Source organism: Pungitius pungitius, chromosome 3 (genome assembly GCF_949316345.1).
Source record: "Pungitius pungitius chromosome 3, fPunPun2.1, whole genome shotgun sequence".
Lineage (NCBI taxonomy): Eukaryota > Metazoa > Chordata > Actinopteri > Perciformes > Gasterosteidae > Pungitius > Pungitius pungitius.
In genome coordinates, this window is record NC_084902.1 from 13,703,481 (window position 1) to 13,725,536 (window position 22,056).

Consider the following 22,056-nt stretch of genomic DNA (forward strand, 5'->3'; position numbering starts at 1 on the left):
TTACAACACGCCAAGCAGCTTGTCAGGGGCTGTCGGCTTTGGCACACAAGACGGCCTGGAATCCCACTGGACGGCAAAGCCGCCCTTCTGCACTTACTTTTTTTGCTCCTTTCTGTCAATTTCTCTTGTCTGCTCCATCTTTTTTTCTTGACAGAAATGGAGAAAGCGCATTCTTTCCTGCTGTGTTTCCACCTTTTGTGAGTTGTCTCCCGTACCCGCAGGCTGCTAGCTTGGCCCTCTGCCTGCCCGCTAAGGTGGATCCGAACGATATGAGGATTCATTGCACGGGTTACAGAAAGTCAGAGTAATTATATCAGTGCTGCACTCCTCCTACAGGATTTTCTGAGAAGGAGTCAGATGCATGCTAACTAGCACCGCTAAGAACCACAGACGTGGTTTAGACACTTACTCGTAACCCAGGATTAGCATTGGTAAAAAGATTTAAACTATACAATTACATGAGGATAAATTACAAATGATCTAGTGCACTCAACAGCCAGATTATCATCCCCCTGCAAGCCTCCTTCAGCCCCAAGGGGTGAGCCGGGATGACAAAAGGCCCTCATTAGCATACATTTACAAGCCCTCTCGTTCAGTGAAGCTGATAAGAACCTGTTCCACCTTTGCTTTGGCCCTCAATGGCTTGTTGTGCTTTTGGCAATGACAGATAAGTCACAGTAATTCCACTTTATGCCTGAAAAAAATGATGCTCCAGATTCTGGCTGCATACCGGAGGTGTCACCCACAATAATCCTCAAAGAGCGTCCAGCCGAAAGGGGGCTGTGTGTTTTCCTGATGATATACTGTGAATGACAGAAAGAATTATACAAAGGAGGCCAATTCTGTAACATGTTATTAACCAATTCCCATTGAATAATGGGGATAAAAGCATAATGGATGAGCTTGTCGTTATTACATTGGTGCTGAGGGAAGCGCAAAGCAAAGGTAGTGAGACAAGATTAATTGAGGACGAGTGAGGCGCTCATTGCTCATCAGGCCCTCTCGTCTTGCCACTTGCTCTTTCTGTCCCTCTCTTCCTCGCTCTCTCTGCCTTTCCATCCTTGTCTCGTTCTTTATCTTCTTCTCTGCGTTGCTCTGAGCCCCTATCCCTCCCACGCACTGGCACAGAAAAAAAAAAAAAATACAAAAAAAGCAAAGTGGGATTTAAGCTTGGCACTTTCAGTGGCAGCGAGAGGAAGCGAGAACCCGCGCCAGGAAGATTTCAGTCATCTTAAGGCTGACAAATGCCTGAAAAAGTCCCATTAGGAAAAGCTTGCTGAGAAGACCACATAGCAAATGACTGCAGCCGTTCTCTCAAGCTCCTTAGCGAAGGTATCCTCAAGCTGTTTATCTGGATGATGTGCTCACTAAGTAAGTTCATGTATGTGTGTGGATGTAGCTGTGTGCACGGGTCATCACTTGAGCATGTTCATTTGTGCTAGGCAAATAAAATGTCACATAATTAAGTTCCAACTTCTATGGAATGAGACAAAAAATGTAACATTTTGAAAAAATACTTGAATTTTCAATAAGAAAAACATAAAGTAGCTAATAAAGCCACAGAGAGGCTGAAACATAAGCTTTCAAACTGTAGGTGGTAGTTTAATATAATTGAATTAATGTGGAAAACATAACATCAAATGCATACAGCAACAAACTCCATTGGAAAATAGGACCATTGTATATTGAAATCATCAATCATCATGAAATGCTCCCGGAATATGATCCACAAAGCTGTGATTTCTGTGGTGATTACCTCAAAATGTCTTTTTACCGCAATTTTAACTAACCATATTCTACACTACACTGCAAAGGGTAAAGTGTGAACATGCCCCTGCAATCAACACCTGCACGTAACTACATGTGCAAGATTTTAATTGTGTGTGAATGCACATTTGACTATAACTACTAAATATAGCAAAATACTCAAATGTGGTTTGATAGTTTAATTTAGATCACTGAATAGGATTTATTCCTGCTGAAATTGTATGTAATGCACTGTGTATAGCTGTAAGGAAGTTGATTTGTAAATTTATTTATTTTGTGTTTTGTCTATCCTGCAGGCATCAGGCTGCATATGGCAAACTTATTATCTCTGTAGGGAACTGAAATTCTGAGAAACAATTTTTTTTCATTGCATTTCCAGAGGCTTTATATTTTAAGGTTGAAGGATAAAGAATGTTTAAAGAACCCTGACTTTAAGAAGGAATCGCATACTAGGACAACGGCCCCTCCCACCTGTCCCACCATGTCGCTGTTGAAGACGGCGCTGCAGGGCCTGCTAATATGCGTGAAATACCGTCCCTGACATAAATGTTATTGACAAACTTGGCTGGACATTTGGGGCAGTGAACTGCCAGCATATTTAATGCATATTCATCTCCTTTATCCCACTGGTCTTGCCAGAGCACCCGAGCTGTGTCATCTTGCCACACTCCAGCTACCACCCAAATGTATAGTGACACTGATTATGCAAATCTGTATCTTGTTTTCCCCCAATACCTGCATTAGGAGCTTGCTACTTTATTGAAGTTGAGATATGACTCTCACAGTAAGGAGCCAAGTGGAATGCTGATTTCTTTTAGTTCATAGTCGGGCAAATCTTTTTAGATTTTTGTTTTCTACATTTCATAGCAGTTGTCAAACTTATGGTGGATCAGATGAGAGACTAGCTTTCATGCACAGGCATAAATCCTGCAGGATGGAAAAAGGATTAAAGCTGAAGAAGTGTGAATTTGGGCATGTCGTGGTCAGACAGCTATAAAATTGCACTGTTTGATATGATTAAAGCTTAATTTCACAGTGCGTGGAGCACCTTGGTCATTTGTAGATCATGGACATTATGTTTGTTCCTATGTTTTACCTTTAAAGTGTCAGTTCAGTCAAATTACAAAAAATGTTCTTTCCTCATTGAAAGTGGTACTTTATTACGTTTTAAAAAGAAGTGCCACTTAAACACATTTAACTGCACAAGCGTTTTCTTCTTGCGCAAAATTGCACAATTAATTAAAAATAGTATAGCAGTATTCCCTTAAAATATTTTCTTGTAAATCTGAACATTACCTTAATCCAATCCAATCAAATATAAAACCAAAGCTATATGCCACAGCTAGGGATCTACATTTTATCTAGTATGTTATAGAAAAACAAGTTACACGCCACGATCTTAGCATTATAACGGGACAGTTAACATTCATAAATCTTTTTTTTCTGAATAGGTACCAGCATGAACATGTTTCTTTGATCAAGGAGCAGCATTCTAACCATCTATCAATAGTGTATTTTCAGAAGTGTTAGAGTGAGGTACAAAGTGGTCCAGCATTAAGTACCCAGCTGGGATTTACTGTGCAGGGACTTTTTAGTCTGTTTGTACTGGATTTCCTTCACTGAAAAACACACTTTCAGTGATGCAGGTTACAAATAACTTAAATTAACTCCCTGAAGACTTTGCTACCTTTCTCTATTTCTTCGCCATTTTTTTGCAGTTTTGGTTTTTGTGAGCCGCTGAAGCAGTCTTAGGTTCGCACCCCAGTCTTCTCATTGGTTGAGACGGGTGATGACGTCCCTCGCAAAGCAATACTCATCAACATCCCTCATATGACCCAGGGTTACTCTATACGTGTTTTTTACAGAGCCGGTAAGCAACTGAATTTCAAAATAATAAAAAGACAAAAAAACTGCATTAATGCACAATATAGAATTTGGCGGAATTGCCGGTATATACATTTCTAAATTTGGAGTTATATATTTTTGTGACACAATCCCCCATTTTGTTTATACCTGTCATTAGTGTCCCTCTGGGCTGAGAATTGCTCTCACCTCTTGCTTATACCAGGCATTATGATTTCTCTTTGCCTTCTCCGACTGCTCGAGCTCTTTTCAGATTTGGCCCACATTGCGTAGGGTCAGCCATTGGATACTGTATAAGCAGTGTCTGCTGATCCTCCAAATTGCCATGTGTGAAATCCATCCCTCTCGCTCCTGGGGGAGTAGTCATACTACCCAAAATGAAACTGCCTCTCGTATCCTCCCCTTTTTCCTCTTCACTGTTTTCTGTGGCCGCCTGCGACCATGCAGTTGTGAGGCTTTATAGTGGAAGCCTATTAGACAAATCTTAGATGAGTGCGACCGAGGTGCCGTGATACCAGGTTGTCAGAGTGCTCCTCAGTCTCATATAAATATATCAGTCATGCTGGCTTGGAGGTCTCATTGAATTATATTTTCCTGTTTTTGTATAAACTCACTGAAGTGGGATCGTATTGCACAGTATGGGAGAAAATTGCATCAGGTATTATAGAAAACTCTTTGTTAGATTTATTAATAACTTCTGTCATAGTGTCTCAGAAAATGTTGGGTTAAAGCTATTCAGCAGTCAGATATGAATCGAATTCATTTCAATGCATGAAGTGGCATTCCATCAGTTTTAACTATGATGTGCTCAATTTCAGTATCTGCTGAGCATCTACTATCATGAATGACAGTCTAAACACCGGTGTCACCTTTGCCTCTTCTCATCTCATCTGTCACAATATTTCTTCCCGTTCTCCACCTCGGATGTTCTACGGGCAGAATGCAACCCGCCCTCTGTCGAATCAAGGGAAGGAGGAGAAGCCGAATAAAGGAAAGAGAGGACCGAGATGTTAAATTGCATTATGGCTATTATGCCGTAGTGGTATAATTCCCTGCAGCTGGCAGAGCAGCGCATGCGCCAGTGGGTCTTAATGAGCCAGCGTGGGAGGGGGGGGGGGGGGGCTGTGTGGAAACAAAAGGCTGCACTTGTCGGCCATACTAGACCCCTCCACCCGCCCCCTCGCTGCTCCCCCAGCTCTGAGCGTGACAGACCAAGAGCAGAGCGCCGGTTCCTTCCTGGTGGCGTGATTAGATTGGGGCCGAAGTCTCCAGCTGGCAGGCCTGTCTGTGACTGGAGGCGGCCGTCCCCAGCGCTTGTCACTAGCTGACACCTCTGACAGGCAGGGGACAGCTTCAGCAGACAGGTTCATTAAATGGCATTTTTTACAGCTGGGCCTCCGAAAAAATGAGGGCTGGGCTTTGTCAAACCTCCAAGTCTACAGAGGCACCCGCGTGTTGGTTTAGACCAAAGCTTTGTTGTTATGACAAATTTTTTGATCTGGGCTGTTTGAAATCCGCTCTTTTTTCTCCTCTTTAGCCTCTCTTTTGTTGACAGCTAGCCCTTTGGCCTGCACTTTGTCACAGCAGCAAAATCTTCACTTTAGCTGGGTAACCAGAAACAGCCAATGCTGAAAGAATATTATATTTGATAATCAGTTTCCTATAAAGGTTATATGTGTTAACTGCATACATACTTTTTCATATTTAGACTTATATTGTCTAGATCTCTAAACTAAATGTTTTCAAACAACTGCCAGTTATTGCTTTGATAGCTATGTACCCTTCCTATTATTCATCTCTGTATGACTTGCATGGCACTGAAGCCTTACCTTCACAACATCTGGCTAAGGGGCGGGGGTTAGGGGGGATAAAAGCTGCCATGCCTCCTATTGAGCTGCTTCTGGCCCTCAAAAGTGCACCCACAGCTGCACAGCCGTGCCTACGTCTCACCTCCCTTCCACTCTTCTCTTTCTCCATTCAGCCCTCTTCTGGGCCGTTCTGTCTCTATGACAACTGTTTGAGTTGGGGGGTTGCAGAGGTGGCAGGCAGGGCATTACAGGGAGGAGAGCACCAGAGATGCTATGCTGCACATCCAGCATCCAGCACCTAATCCAATTTTAATTGAGCTCCAGAGATTTTGGATGTGGCACCGAGGTCGAGCATGAGCTATTCCAGGGAGAAATTAAGGCGGCCCGGCTCGTCCTGCCCTCTTCCAGCCTGTCACTATTTTAAATGAGCATTAGCATCAGACCTAACCCAGCCAAACATCTCACTCCGGCTTCCCTCCCCACTCCACCTCAATCACCCCTACAAGCACTCACACATAAAGACACCTACACACACACACACACTGATGTACTGTATTGCCTCATCTTCTTACTATAGCGTTATATCTTCATTCTGTCTCACACACACACACTCTCTGAACTGAACCTACGTGTGATTATAACCTGGGGAGTTGATAAGGTTGCTTTTCGGCTCACACTGTTGGACAAAATTGTTCAGTCAGATGGAAGTGAGAAGGAAAAGGGGAGGGAGGTGTGTGAGGGGACCATTCTCACCTGTCAGAACAACTGTCTTTGTTTTATATGTGGACCTGCATTCCCAGTGGTGCTGCATACACTAATGATCCTTTGTCTACTTTCTCTCCTCCTTGGCATGGTGGTTGTTATTGATTATTTATGTCACGAACCAACGGGGTCCTTTTTGACCACATAAAAAGTGTGAAACATCCTAAATGAATCTGTAGAGTGTTTTATATTAAGTAGAAATTTGGCTCGTTGTGCGTTGTTATACTTTTTAAAGAAAAACAGAATGAGTGAACCGGTACTGATGGGATATTTATATTACAATTTGATTGAAGAAATTTGCTCAGGTTATGTGTATCTACTGTCATGTCAAATAATACAGTTTGGAAAACACAGTTGTTTCACCGATCGCTTTTGTTTGCATGTTTCAACAAAGCAATGGCTTAGTTTACCCCGATGATTTGTTCAAATAGTTAATATTATATTAGAAACTTTACAGAATAATGAAATAGCGTGTTGGAACACTTTAATTATCATATCTGTAACATATTGTGTGATGCTTATTTTGTCATATGCAACTTGAACATTGTACAAACTGGACACGTCTAACCTGACTGGTTTTAAATAGGTATTATAAACGCAACATTTCTCTTCTCTCTCTGTTCTTCTAGGTTCTAGCATACACTGAGGGTTTACATGGGAAGTGGATGTTCAGTGAGATTCGGGCAGTATTCTCTAGACGCTACCTCCTGCAGAACACAGCGATGGAGGTCTTCATGGCCAATAGAAGTGAGTTGAAGTGCCAATTACAGCTTTTCAAGTCCAAGCTTCTCTTCCTGCTCTTCCTGCTCATCACTAAAGGTTATCTCTGCCTCTTTTACAGCATCAGTTATGTTCAACTTTCCCGACCAGGCCACAGTAAAGAAAGTGGTCTACAGTCTTCCTCGAGTGGGAGTGGGTACCAGCTATGGACTTCCACAAGCCAGGTGGGTCATATATGCCAAAAGAATACGAATTCAGTGTTGTTTAATCCTTCATAGCCGATGCTACCTCGTCTCTATTGTGTGTTTGAGCATCTCTGCTGCTTAGCCTGCAGCAGAGTCATTTGAAGTCCCATTGGTCCATTTATTGAAGTGGATGTGCATTGACCCTGACTGAACTGACCTAATTCTCTGACAGAAGACTCTATACAGCAGAGCGCCAGCCGGGCCACTGACCACTTCTGTGATGCTAACAGGCCCAATTATACACTGTTACAAAACAAGCACATTTCCTTAGTCTTATGATATGTATATTTACTATGAACACATGAACTTACCTTTCATTAAATCTAAATTTTGCATTTAAGAATGCTACTGTGTTGGTTGCTGTTATTATTCTAATTTGCAGCTTGACCTTTTGTGCCTTCTTTTCATTTCCATATACTCATATTCTAATCCTGAGTGCAAGACAAAGACCTGGTTATTAGCTATTAAATGTCATCATTCTTGTACCAGTTTTCTGCAATGTGGCCAATCCTCTGAATTTGAGCATTGCTTCAAATATAGTTAACAAGCTTTGCTTTTACATTTCAAAGAATATAGGTTTTATAATATTGTAACCAACACCAACCCCCTTCTCTTATTCTAATTTGTCTTTTAAATATTTACTTTCCAGGCGCATCTCCCTGGCGACCCCTCGGCAGCTCTTTAAATCCTCAAACATGACCCAGCGCTGGCAGAGGAGAGAGATCTCCAACTTTGAGTACCTTATGTTTCTCAACACTATATCAGGTAAGGTCTCCTATTGTTTTACAATACTGTGATTCCCAAGAGAAACTCTACCATCTTAGTTTTGAAAGGCCTGAAGATATGGAAATGACAGACAATATTCTCTAGCCATTTCAATGGCCATCAATAAAATAGATTATGATTTGTTTTCTTCCTTATCTGGTAAAAATTCCCAAGCACTGAAAAGTGATTTATTTATCCTTTATTTATTTGAGACGTACTCTGTAAGTTTTGCTATCGCAATCAATAAACTGTACATGTCAGTGGCACTGAAAACATACTGTAAGTGTCCTCAGGTTTGTCGAATTTGCTTAAGAGTCCATGGTAACCTTAAGTGGTGCTCATAGCGGCAGACTTCACTGTTCATGCGAGTGTGCCGTTTGAAGCAAAGAGCAGGCACCGCAGACTTTCCCAGATAATTAGTGCCAGGGTTTGTGAGAGCGTACATATGTGTGTCTGCGGAGTTGAGAGTTTTTGTTGTCGACTCTCTGATCTGAACTGCAACTAACAGGGAGGATGAGCGAAACTGCACGCTACTGTGCTCTGAGAAGTGACATCCTCCCCCTCGCTGCATATTCATGCATATTTATATTTGGCTCGTGCCTGGGTTCGATACATTATTGTCAGCTAATTAGATGTAAGGCAGAGAGAAAAACATGCCCAAAATTCATTAAAAATCCCTGGTAATGACCCGGGCTGACAGGGATGTCAGAATAGTGTGGGGCGGCAGACAGGCGGGGGGTGAAGTGCTGGGAAGAGGTGCGAACGGGAAGTGGTCTTCTAATTAAACACTATTCCACTGTTATTAACATCCTGACACCCAAACTCAGGCCTCAGCACCAGCAGGTCGAACCCCAGCAGCACACCGAACCCTTCTTCCACACTAGGCCCAAATGCTTGCTTTACACTATGCAGCATTAACCTGGGTAATTATGCTCTGTAGCTTTCCTCAGACCCTGGATATTCTTTAAATTGTTCCCATTGAATAGCTTTATGACTCGCTTAGCTAGATTTTGACTATCTGATGCCAACCAGTAGCAGTGCAGGCGAGGGCAGAGACACCCCCGCTGGAGGGGTGTTGATACCCTTTTGAAGGTAAAAATCCAAAATAGTATTGCTCCAGCAAGTGTTTTAAAAGAGTTATTTCCATTTCGCTCTGTTGTATAATATTGTATATATTGCAGTTTTCATATTGATCTAAAAATGTATTCTTCTAACATTCTTGTTGGTACCATTTGCAAATCCTCAAAGCTCTATCAGCTATGTGTAATGTTCGTTATGGCAATGCACTTGTTGATATTATTGGTTGCTCACCAGTGGTGATAATGTAAAAGAATTAGTGTTTCATTCACTAACTTCCTGCAAAAATGATGAATCTTTTTTTGTGGAAATAATGTAGTAAATATTTAATTCTGTTAGGAAAGATGTGATTAGACCTCCAAATCCGCACTGCTCCCCTTTAGAATTAAGATTTGTATGACCTCAGCTGTGTCTGTGTCATCTTCAAAAGAAAAATAGAGCATCAATGAATGCTTGTGGCTTTTCCCATGGATTTCCTGTGACACGTTCTGCCATCTGAAAACTATATTCTCTCTGCGAGAGCATAGAGGAAATTCACATCTGGCCGGTCAGAGCATAAGAATTAAAGTGACATTTCAGGCGTTTGGAGTCATGCCCCCAAAGGAATCTATATCCCACAAATTACATCCCCTCCTCACAACTTACGGCTACTTATGTTCCCTATACACTTAAAACAGCCTCCTGCTATTCCCACAGTCCATTGATAAAAGCACACTCGGCAGGAAAAGCCCTGTGGAGCACAGAAAACAATCCCTCATAGCAAAGAAAGCTTGCCATTAGTTTATGTGATTCACTGCCAGACGCCATATGAGACAGGAAGTGCGTCTGATTGAGGGCTCTGAGATTGTGGGGCTTGTTGTTGGAATGTTGCATGCTGATTCCCCAATGTAACTGAAGACTCCAGTGTGCCCTGCCCCGCTTTCAACCTCTCTGGTTCCCTACCAGTCTTTCATCACTCACAGATTTCTGTCTGCTGTGTGTGTCTAGGGAGGACATACAATGACCTGAACCAGTACCCGGTCTTTCCCTGGGTCCTCACCAACTACGACTCAGAGGAGCTGAACTTGACCTTGCCAGGGAACTTCAGAGATCTCTCAAAGGTACCGAGGCCTCTTGGCCGTGCACCTCTGTGTGACAGCGGGACGGGGACCGGGAGTAGCTGCAGCTGACGCCGACAGGCAGGGGATTTCCTCACTGTGAAATAATATTATATTTAAAAGCTAATGAATCATGGTCAGAATATAAACTCACAAGATGAAGAAGTGGAAAATGCTGGTTTTGACATTCTTAAATGATCTCAAATACGTGATGTAAGAATCTACCCACACATGCTAAGTGCTGTATTGTACCAGCACATACTTGCACTTGACTGTAAGCCTAAAGGGACTTCCTGGTTTGTGCATGAGCGAGGCTTGCACATTGTATAATTATTTATGCCTTGTATAGTAGCATACCCAATAATCATTTTCATGATCTCAGGAAGTCTGGGCCATGTGGTTGTAACCATTATCACCACGTTAAAGTCAGCACATACACAACTACTTATAATTGAAAGACACCACACATTTAGCTCCATATACATTCTTCATAAAGGAGCTAATAAAGAGCAAAATAGAGCTAAAATAAACTATATAGACACACAACTCCAAATAACTGATAGTATTGCTGAGTATCTGCTGGATTGGCTTGACAAAAACATTTTCCATTGCCTTTAGAATTTTGAACTCACGGTACACATTTCGCTATGGCAGCTTGCTTAGAATAATTTACTAAACAACTTAGAAGCGGATGGTCATTTCAACACAATAGGATTAATGTTCAATGGTTTCCCATCACTAAGTTTAAAAACTGTGAACTTACTGGTATGAATTTCTGCCTGGACCAGACATTTGAAGGTTGATGGGCTGATAAGAGCAGGTAAGGAGCCCCGTGTTGCAGTGAAAGTCTCTCCAAATGTGGCTCATCAAAAAAAAGCGGCACGCTGCGCAGTAGCGAGAATCGTGCTAGCGCTGCCAAATCACAGGAGCTCAGACCCAATGACATTAATACCCCCTAACCCACAGAGAAAAAGTCCAGCACTATGTCTGCTCTGCCTTTGATTGGAGAGTAAAAGACAGCGGATCACGCTACCACAAACTGTGGCCTGGTTAACTTGTTTACCACCCCCTTCTCTTTTTTGTCTTTTTTTTCCCTCTCTCTTGCACATGCAAACTGCAGCTCACTGACCTGAAAACAGTCACATTCCTGCCTGAGCTCTCTCTCTCTCTCACTTTATCGCTCCCTCATTCCCTCTTGTTTCGCTCAAAACACCAAGACAGAGAATCACTTTTCCATCTCAGCTCTCAACAGTTTGCATCAATTTCCAGTTTTTTAAGGCATGCGTGTGCTGTGTTTTGTAGTGAGAGGGGAGGGTGACTTTGAAGTGGAAAAAAAAGTGTGCCATGAAGCACGGAAAGAACCATGGATGAGTTTGAGTGTCATAAATTTGAAAAATGAGCATCACCACCACTCTGGAGCAGTTCTTCACATTTCAGTAAGACATTTCTGGACAACCCAGATGTGTGTCTTGCCACATTCATCTCAGCACCTGTCTGCTTTTGGTGGCTCCAGCTTGTGGGGCATCCAGGTGGACTGATAGACCCCCAGAATGTGTGTTTTTGTGTGTGTGTGTGTGTGTGTGTGTGTGTGTGTGTGTGTGTGTGTGTGTGTGTGTGTGTGTGTGTGTGTGTGTGTGTGTGTGTGTGTGTGTGTGTGTGTGTGTGTGTGTGTGTGTGTGTGTGTGTGTGTTAGGGGGATGATCAGGGCTGAGCCTTGTGCAAACCTCCTGCCCTGGGGAGACAGTTATGTATTGTAATGTATTCCAGTGACATCCTCCCATGCTGTTTACAGGGCTGAGCTGCCTTTATTAGCATGAGTTCACAGCCCGTGTCTCCTGACAGTTGTCCTTGGAACCCCAGGGCTGCAATAGCTCCAAAAGTTCACAACGAGTGTAGCAGGGAGGGACAGAGGCCCCCAAACTTCTCCTCTGTGCTTGGTCTGCCCTTTTGTTCAATTATGGATCAGAGGTAGCAGCACAGCCTCTGGAGACTTGTTCATTGTATATTAGGTTCGGTGTGTGTGTCTCTCTGAGGTGGATGGCCAGTGGGTGTGGTTGTTTACCTCACAGGCTGTCTTTATGTTGACAATTGTTTTTTCACTAAAGCCAGATTGCCAAAATATTCATTGTGCCAAACACAAACAGTTGCACAAGACATTTGCTTCAATAGTAAAAGCACAACATTTTATTTAAACAATGATCTGATTGAAAGAAAAGAAATAATGAAGACAGTGCATTTAATGTGTTGTTGGATTTAGATTTGATACAGTTTTTGATACGTGTTGCTACAGAAACATTGTTTTTCATATTGGCAACTACATATGTTTTTTGTGTATTTTCTGCATTTCAATAATCTCATCTGCCACTCCAGAGTTTTGTTAGCTGCATCATTCTGACAATAAATTGTAACATTAATCTTAGGTCAATGCAAATGAAAAAGCTAAATAGTTATTGCAGCTAAGTACAACAAGTTGAGTGAGTAATACTAGAATTCATTCTCATATACTCGTGTGGCATTGCACAATTTGGAAAAACTTTCCCACAGTCATACCTGGAACTTACTTGTTAATTTGACGTGACTGCCACTTGATGGACGGCATTGTTGAAATTGCAGATCTTCCAAGGAATATTGTCCTAAACCGTTTGCACACACCTGCAATTACCTGCTGGTTGGGCATTCAGTCAGCTGTGAACACTGCTTTTGAAAACCGCATTGCCTTGCCTCAAGCCAGAGTTGTGCATATTTGGATGTCAGACACGTTCATGCAGTCAAGTGTTTTATTTGATTCTAATGATTATTGCTTGATGAAGTGACAGGTAGATGATAGATAAGGGGTAGCCAATCTTCCTCATAGCTGTTAAATGATGTGATGGGAATTCATACAATTGCATAATAAGGCAATAGAAGCAGCTATGGTTTTTCACTGCGTCTTCACCCATTGGCAAAAATGTATTAGATGTGTTTTTTTGTAAAATATATTTTCAGAAAATACGCATGAGCCAGAGGTGTCACAAGCACCACTCAATCCATGTCATCAAAAGGGCCGGCACGATACTGCTAAGGTTAATTTACCCCGGAGATTAGACTGAAATAGTGACACCTATTGAAATCTTTTTTAATTTCTAGTTTCCTTCTTAACGCTTCCGTTGTGGAACTTACTGAAAGCGGATTATCTCTCACATTGACACACATTGAATAATAAACACAGACTGGTTGCTGTAAAAGCCCCCTCCACACTTTCCTTCCCATAATGGCGCCTTCCTCACCTTCACTTCCACTCCAGTCAGGCTGTTGGGACGTATATCTGCTTTATTTTGAGTTTGAGAAACTTGATTGCATTAGACCAGAGCTGCATGCAGACCTGCCTCTGAAAAGGCAAGCAAAAATGACCGTGACTTCTCCTGACAGGGCACCATAGCAACATACTGTAATGTAATTACTTTTGAAATATAAAATGCACCATGCGTCTCTTTGGGAGGTAGCTTAGATGTAAGCAAACAAATGGAAGTACTCTGTGCACACTCTTTCACCAGCAGCCCTGTTCATTTCCTACATTTGGAAAGGAACACAACAGAAATGAGGCTGATTGAATGTGACGCCAACTCTAAGTTTGATCATACTTTGTTTAGTTTGTGTTGATGTTGCTGGGTCAGGTGTTAGAAGAGAAATGGACTCGGATGGAAGAAAGTGTGGAACTGTCTGAACCAGTTGTTTTCATTGTCGTATACCGGTGAACAGTACAATATGCAAAGCAGGAATAAGGGGAGAAGTGATTATTCTTTGTTGAATAGAGCAAACCCTGGTTTGGGAGTATTAGCATATCTGACTATGATGGAAATAAAAGTACTGAAAGGCTGCTGAAGTGCTTAAACCATTATTTTATCCCAATTAAACAGCTACTAAATTAAAGTTTTTCCCCATATTTTATAAGTATTATATTAATATACTAAAGTAATATATATTAAATTAATATATTCATGTTTGGACAGTGTTTTTGACCTTAATCTGTGATTTGTATACAGGTTATTATATATTTAGTATGTAGTCTGTGTGGAGATGTAAAGCACTAACCTTGATGATGCTTTTTAGTTTTTTTATGCTTGAACTCTACTAGCAGCGAGCAGGAAAGTGGAGGCAATAATGCAAAGCTGATAGTTCATTGTCTTGGCTAACATGCTGTCGAAGTAGTATCTCTTTTAAGGCCAACTGCAGTCCGTTTATTACAATCTGACTCATTTATATTGGTGCCACTGGCTTCATACTTTGACACATTATATGTGTTTACTTTGAAAAACAGTTACAGTTTAAGTGTTATATGAGATTGTGTGGTAATAATCATCATCATCATTCTATTTAAATGTACAATCACAACAATTGTGCCGCTACAGGGTGACAAAGTCGCATCCAAAAGAACTTCACCACAAAGGTGTTGAATGCAAAAGGAGTCAATACAACTATCCATTGCTCAAAATTTTGATGAGACAGGGAATTACAGTTTGGTTACAATGAGTTCACTAACACTCAGCCCTTTGCAAACTATTTCTTAAATACCAACGAGACCACAAGCCGTCAGAACGGATTATATTGTCTGTTTATATACATCAAATATACTTCTATCTCCGTTAATGCAAATGTTGTAGGTACTGTAGGACAAACGGCCAGCTGGCCATTTGTTAGCCTCACTTTACCTACATTCTTTTTTTTCTTGTACATTTGAATTTTTTGTTTGTTATATAACAAATTTACCAATTTCAAATTCCCTTTAAGATGACAACAACCTGTGAAAAAGAATACATCTTCAAGGATGTAGGTGAACTGAAAGTTTCTGCATGCAGGCAGTATAATTATCCGGGCTCAGCAACAACAACACAGCTTTTCAAGAAAACAACATATAGGCATTACTTCTTCAAGTCACATAGAAAACTTTGTATTTGACCATTACTGTGTATATGCTTCCACAGCCAAAAACACAACAACACAAGGAGAACATCTTTTCTTTATTTATATATCGTCACATGGAATCATTAAAATGATGTAACTTGTCAGCAAACATGTCTTCACATTCCTTCCTTGTATCTTGCTGCTTCATTTTAGAAGTGGTTACTTAAGTCTCAGTAAGGGATTGAGAGGTTGGTGGCAACCATGAGTGTAGATGTAATTTTTCCTTACATTGAAACAAATGATGTCAGCTAGTATTGAATTGAATTTTTGATATCACATATTCTTGACTATGCTAATGTAGCTTAGGTTGTTTTTTACAGCTAATTCTGTTATTTAAATAGACATGTCACATACTTAAATATACTGCAAATCAAAAAATTTTGCCATTTTGAATGCTTAAGTTATAATTCCTGTTGTTGGAATAGTTTACTTATTCTTCGCTCTTATTACTGTTACCTGCATCTGTTTTTTCATTATTGCTCTCCCTCTGTCATGCGTACTAGGTGGGTCTCTCACACGGCTCCAACCGGCATTAGTTACACTAGCGCCGGTTTTACAGCGTGCGAGACGTCTTGTGGCTTGCACCCCGCTCCAGCTGGGCCAAGACGTCACGTACAAGGCCATTATCACTCCATAAATCTACACAGACCTCAATAAACTTCTCTTTCAGTCTATTCAATTGTGCTAACACTGATGTGGACTGCCATTAAATTCTAAGGAAGAATCAAAAAAATTGGCCCCACTTAATTTTGACTCAGAGCTTTGGGCATGTGCACTGTGCCACACATGGATATGACTAATCTTCAAAATGACCAAGAGAGTCTGTCCGTTGCACTGAGGTTGCATGCAAACTGTACCCAGCCAAAAGAACAATATTGCATTTTAATACTGTTAGAATAAGATCATTTTTAATTGAGGGCTTTTTATTGTATTCCCTCTGACCTCTGAGCTGCAGCTTTCAGTTGGAAAAGCTTCTATTGATTACACTACCAGCCTCCCTTTCCCTTCAGTTAACTGAGTCAGTGGAACTGGGTATATTAATATTGACTGCCAATTTGCCTCCAAGGCTCTTATATTGGACAGAATGATTGAAAAGGCAGGGGAAGCAATTTCTTCACCTCTAAATGTATGTTTAATGGGAGTAATTGTGTTGTCTTAAGAACACATGAAAATTAAACAGCTGCCAAAGGGAAAAAGACCTAATGATGGTGTGAGTGCAATTTTGAAATTATTACTGTGGCTGCGGTTAAATAATTAACCATGCAATGCAAGGTTTAGCCTTAACTAGGAAATAATTGGATGGATGAATCAATATTTCAGTGATGTTTCAAATAAAGCAGTTCATATAATGCAGAATAATAATCTAATTTAGCTAATTTTCTTAACTATACCTACATTGTATATTTTAATCTTTCAAAATTGCAGTGATGATTTATTCCTGCTGACATTATTAAATGGCACTGTGTTGTATGTATCACAGTTTCTCCCACCTGAGTAAAGTGTTTGGCTCGGTGGGTGCGTTGGCTGTAAATCAGGTTAGCGAGGGGTTAATCCACATGGATTATCCACAAGATTTAGCAGGAGGGCGCGCATATCTTTTCCCTCCATCCTCAGCGCGCCATCCTGCTCACCCCTGCCACCATACCCTTGTAAATTTCAGACAGAAGACAGCACAACAGGACACTTTTAGGGTTGGGAGAATAATGGGGTCTGACGGACAAATCCCAGAGTAAAGCTCCTTGACTGCCCTGAACTCTCCCCCGGCCCGTCTGCCAGCCCCACCACACCTAGCGTAATGGGGAACGACTTTGAATTTGCAAATCTGTCTTAATTAAACTCATGTTAACTTCCCTATCCCATATCCTTATGCTGTCCTAAAATAGGAAAGGTTGTTAATGTTATGCACATAACAAAACATTACTACCTGTGAATCATGGTGGAAACACGGGAGCTGAATCCTTGCTAAAGTCTTTTATACATTTAGCTACAGCCACTCGCTTGGACTGTAACATTAACCGCTAGAAAATGACTGGCAGCAAACGGTCCGCGTCAACAAGCGGAAACTCTGACGCTATATATAGAAATTATGATAATGCTTACAAGAAAGACAAAAAAACATTGTTCACATGGTACTGGCTACTGCAAAAACATTAATTTTCTATGGATGTTGTTTTCACTTTAATAATCTATTTCACAAGGAAATGGAGTGCACATTTCCAATAATTATTTCATGATTGTCAATTATGCGCGTAATCATTAAACTTTGATTTAGAAGGAAGACTGGTCATGACACATGCGGTTTGTTTCAATGTTTTCCATTTTCAAACTCAAACTAGATCATGCAGAAAAAAGAAGCAGGGTCCCTCTTGCATTAGACTTTGTGTGTGACTTGCATGCTTTTTCAATAAATGGGTCAAATTTATTAAATGAGCTAAATCAATAGTTCAATAAAGGTTTTACTTGCAGTCAAGTCTGAGTTTTTTGTTTTTGCATATTATATATATATATATTATGTACAGATGGTACATTGTAAAATAGAAAATACATTTTAAACAATTTTTATAATGTACATTATCACCAATTAGTTAACGTACTTTATGCTAAAGCATTATCTTGCATCGTTATATACTGACCCACATATATATATATATATATATATATATATATTTTAACTGTATTTCTGAGGTTTTCAGCTTCGAATCTTTTAACTGTTCTAATGTACAGCACCCAATGTGTATGTTTTGCAATATCTTTAGGTTTGCTATGAGGGGGATAAAACGTTGTTTTACTCACACAGGCAAATAAGAAGAATAAACCTTGTTTGCAGTTACTTAACTTCATATCTTTGTGTATTCTTCACAGCCTGTTGGTGCTCTGAATCCAAAGCGCGCAGCATTCTATGCTGAGCGTTATGAGACTTGGGAAGATGACCAGACGCCCCCTTGTCATTACAACTCCCACTACTCCACAGCTGCCTCCACCTTGCACTGGCTTGTCAGAATAGTGAGTAACTCACTCCTTCAACCATCTTCACACTCATTAGTTTAGTGTGTTTAAAATCTCCAAATTAGTCAAGCATCTGAGTAGGAACGAAGTCTATCCCACATCCTCAGACAGCTTTTCATTTTTGAGCCTGTATTAGTTGATTGTCACTTGTCAGATTTGATAATGCTGTTAGTTTAAAGGTCTGTCGGTTTCTGCACAGGAAACAGCTCAACGTCTCAATTTGATTGGGCCTGAGTTAGACCAATGGCGCTCAGAAAACACATTTCACAGGCCAGTAAACCAGCATATGTGAACTAAATAAAGAGTGGCTGGGTAATGATTTACAGAGGCTGCTGTGACAGGTTTATGTGTTTCAGGCAACCTAGTGAGCGCCGGAGACATGTCCATCAAGGTTACTGAGCACTGTCCTCATTTACTCTGGAAGAGAAGGAGGAGGCATATACCTCTGACCCAATCAGTTCCCCACACAACAGGCCCTTATAACCTGCACGGCTTCTTTGAGTTGGTGTGCATTTGGTTTAAAAAATTGGCTTATTATTCGGAAGGGCTTTGTACAGTATTTATCCCCCCTCATCATTAGTAGAAGTGAGCTGATGAACCGAAGGAGCTCCCTTGACAGCAGTTAGATTGGCCTCTGTGGTTTTTCCTCGCCACAATCTCTTTCTTCCTCTGGTGAGTGATCCATCCGCTGCAAGCGACGATGGTCGCCGTCTCAGGCGGAGAAAAACCAAATTTGAGCCAATTATCATAATGGCTTACTGTATTCAGGAAGAACACTAATTAATTCTCCCCCAGGCTTGCATACAAAGAACGACTGATCTGTACAGTTGTCAGTATTCAGATGTAGTTTTTATGAGCCACACGATTGTCCAGTAAATTCCAAACTATACTGTAATTTTCATTATGTTGATTATGATGGTTTGATTGAAATGCAGAGCATAAGGGTGGAGAACTTTGATCTTTGTATTGCTTTATTTGCTTTCTCTTTAGGAGCCCTTTACCACGTTCCTCCTTAGTGCCAACAACAACAAATTTGACCATCCTGACCAAACTTTTTCAGCCATTGCCCGCTCCTGGAGAAACTGTCAGAGGGACACCCATGACGTAAAGGTGAGAATCACAGGAAAACCAATTAGAACATTTGGTTTATAAGAATTAAGGATACGCCTTCCCTAAGACAGCCAAGTCAGATATTTTATCATTATCTATTATCTATATATCCTCTTGTGTGTTGGACATGTATCATATTCCAAGCAGAATGTTAGTCACTATGTGTGGCACAACATATCTACAAGTAAAATTGTGAATATATAGTATGTACAATGTGCCATTTAACCATGGCAAGCCTCCCATTTGCTATGCTCCACATCTCAGGCAAAGTGCTTCAATACTACTGCAAAAATGTATACAATGAATTATAAATGCCTCATCCAAACAGTGAATCACAAAGACCCATATTCTACAGGAATACCCCAAGCAATTATAAATGCACATTTTATTTATCCCATGCAGAAAGCAAACCATCTCTAAGGTAGACTCGTCTTGTACCTTCGCATGCAAGCACTCACGAGTCTGAACAAAGGCTGTATCTGAGAGAAAGACAAAGCCCTCCCACCGCAAATCCACAGAGCAGTCACCGAAAACGCTGAACCCTGCTGATACGCCACCATTTTGCCCAGTGCATAACACGCAGCAGGAATATGCACTGACCTCAAAGTGTCATATATTTCTAGCACACCCTGCATCGGGTAGTGTTGCCCCAGGCAATTAATAAAGCATTAATGACAAAAGCTATTAAAAATGTAGTCTCTTATGTAGGGACAGGGCTTTTACCCGACAGGACGGGGGGGGGAGCAGCCAACTATGAGGGACGGAGGCAAAAAGCTGCGAGCCTGCAAACAGCTGAATAGTCAAAGCCACCCTGTTAACAAATATAGCCTACTTTCACTACTACTTGTATGTCTGCATGCATTTGTTTTTACACACATTGGATTGTTAGTGATCTATTAGGGGAGGCATTGCACTGTGGTGGACAATGCTGGATTACTAACAGTTTTTCATAATGTATTAGAAGCAGGGAAATATTATGCAAGAGCTTGTTTGGTTTACTCATGGTGCAATGAGGCTACACTAGGATGCATTGCCACTGTAACAAATGATTCACTGTTGAATATTGATGTGATCCTTATCATAGTCATTTCAAAATCATCTCATCTCTTATTTGTCTTTGCTTTCAACGTAGTATTTAGGTTATTTTGATATCATCTTGAACATACTATGTAATAAACGGGGATTGATTAATATAATCATTTTCAGCATCAATTAAAATAAAATAATATAAATGATAGTTTTCCAATCTAGGTCAAAAGAATAATAGAGACAGTCCGACAAATGCCATTTATAGCCACAATGCAGCAACTGACACTGAGCGGAGAGTCCGGGGGTTAAGGTCAGCGGCGGCCCGGGACACAGAGCCCGCCATCGGGTCTCCGATTAAAAGGTAGCTTGTTCTTACCGGGGTCTCCCCATTCATTAGCCCCCGACCTCCTCCAGCCATAATGACAAGACCTGAGGAGGCTGAACCCATGATTGGGGATGACCTCCTGAAAGAGCGAGTCAAATGGAAACGATCACGTGCCGACTGAGCCCTCTCCTTCTCGACCTCACGTTCATTACGGTGCATCTGAACTTCTCATTCATTTCTTCGTGGCCACACAGCTACGTTAAGCTGGCACAGCCACGATGGGCAGGGATAAACCAACTTTCCTTGGAAGTAATGGGCACACACACATTCATATCTCATACACATACACAAACTGCCACCGTGCTGTCTGAAGGAATCCAGCAGCACTCCACCGGTGACAGATTTTGACGAACATGTCATTAAGGTGACACAGTGTAAAGCAATGGAGGCATGTGTGATTGACTTGTTAGCCCATTACGATGCTGTTGCAGAATTAATGGCTGCCATGGGAGGCTGGCTTGAAAACAGGGCTGGCAGTTTTAACGGCTCGGCGGTGAGTTACGGCAGGAAGTTTACGAATGAAAAAGTGGAGGGAAAGTCCTGTTGTGTGTGTGGATGAGAGATGGAGGGAAACCGAAAGAAATGGCTACTTCACTCCGTTCCCTTTTGCGTGCGGAAGGTGAAACGCTACCAGCAGCAGACCCGCGGTATTATTGGGCGGAACCATGTCATGCCATTAAGTTCTATCAAATCCCTGTGATTTAAGGGGCGCCTAAAAGCTCTGTACCACATTCATCCCATAGGCAAAATAAAACTTTTAGCACTGAATCCGACAAACACAGCATTCATAAAACAGGCCTGTTAAAATACTGCCTTGCGCCCCGTTTTTTAATCTCAGGCTAAGAGATGTATTTAACTTGTCTTGTGTGTATGTTTTCTAATGAGGACAGAGTGGAGGATCTACATTCCTCGTGTGCATGTGCCTCATTGTGCAGAGGCTTTACTAACTCATCCTTTCTGAGCCGTATGATTAGGAGGATAAAGGGTCAGAGTGGGGACTGCAGAATCACAGAGAGTATACATACCGTCTTTTATGTTGCAAAGGCCTTATCTTTACAGTTTCTTAATTAACCATATCGGTAGTTTTAGGTGTTTACCCAATTGCCTATCCAAAGCATGCTATAGTTTTTGGATTGACTGCTTGAACTACAGGAAGCCACCATTTTATTTCTGATTGCTATGTAAGTTTTTTTTCTTGCATGGTAGTAGCAAGCAGAGCTGTGAGTCGCTATGGGATAAATACCTGGATGAAAAAAAAATAATGAGCAAACATAAATGTTGTGATAGTTTTGAAACAATCACAGCTGTTCATGATTTATATGGTTGACCGAAGAGTTAAAAATGATATGTATTTATGACTTTAAATACATATAATCACTTTTTAAAAAGTGTAGTCAATCAACACAAGAGAAATTCACAAAAATGATGTAATAGTCTTCAAAGCACAGCTAAATACAGTATGTGCTTCTTGTTCAGTGTAT

At 41.1% G+C, this 22,056-nt stretch overlaps 1 protein-coding gene across 2 annotated transcripts in view; it reads left to right on the forward strand.

The window, feature by feature from the left end:
* The window catches only part of nbeab (neurobeachin b), a 171,721-nt gene that overhangs the window by 131,843 nt on the left and 17,822 nt on the right, over positions 1 to 22,056 (forward strand). The window contains exons 1-7 of one of the 2 annotated variants that reach the window (XM_037469320.2): positions 1,149 to 1,371; positions 6,830 to 6,947; positions 7,042 to 7,144; positions 7,815 to 7,930; positions 9,995 to 10,107; positions 17,908 to 18,048; positions 19,042 to 19,161. In XM_037469320.2, the coding sequence (XP_037325217.2) occupies positions 6,866 to 6,947; positions 7,042 to 7,144; positions 7,815 to 7,930; positions 9,995 to 10,107; positions 17,908 to 18,048; positions 19,042 to 19,161 (675 nt within the window). In that variant the 5' untranslated portion in view covers positions 1,149 to 1,371; positions 6,830 to 6,865. Of the gene's footprint in view, positions 1 to 1,148; positions 1,372 to 6,829; positions 6,948 to 7,041; positions 7,145 to 7,814; positions 7,931 to 9,994; positions 10,108 to 17,907; positions 18,049 to 19,041; positions 19,162 to 22,056 lie in introns of those variants that run through there. The other variant, XM_037469312.2, reaches the window with a different exon arrangement.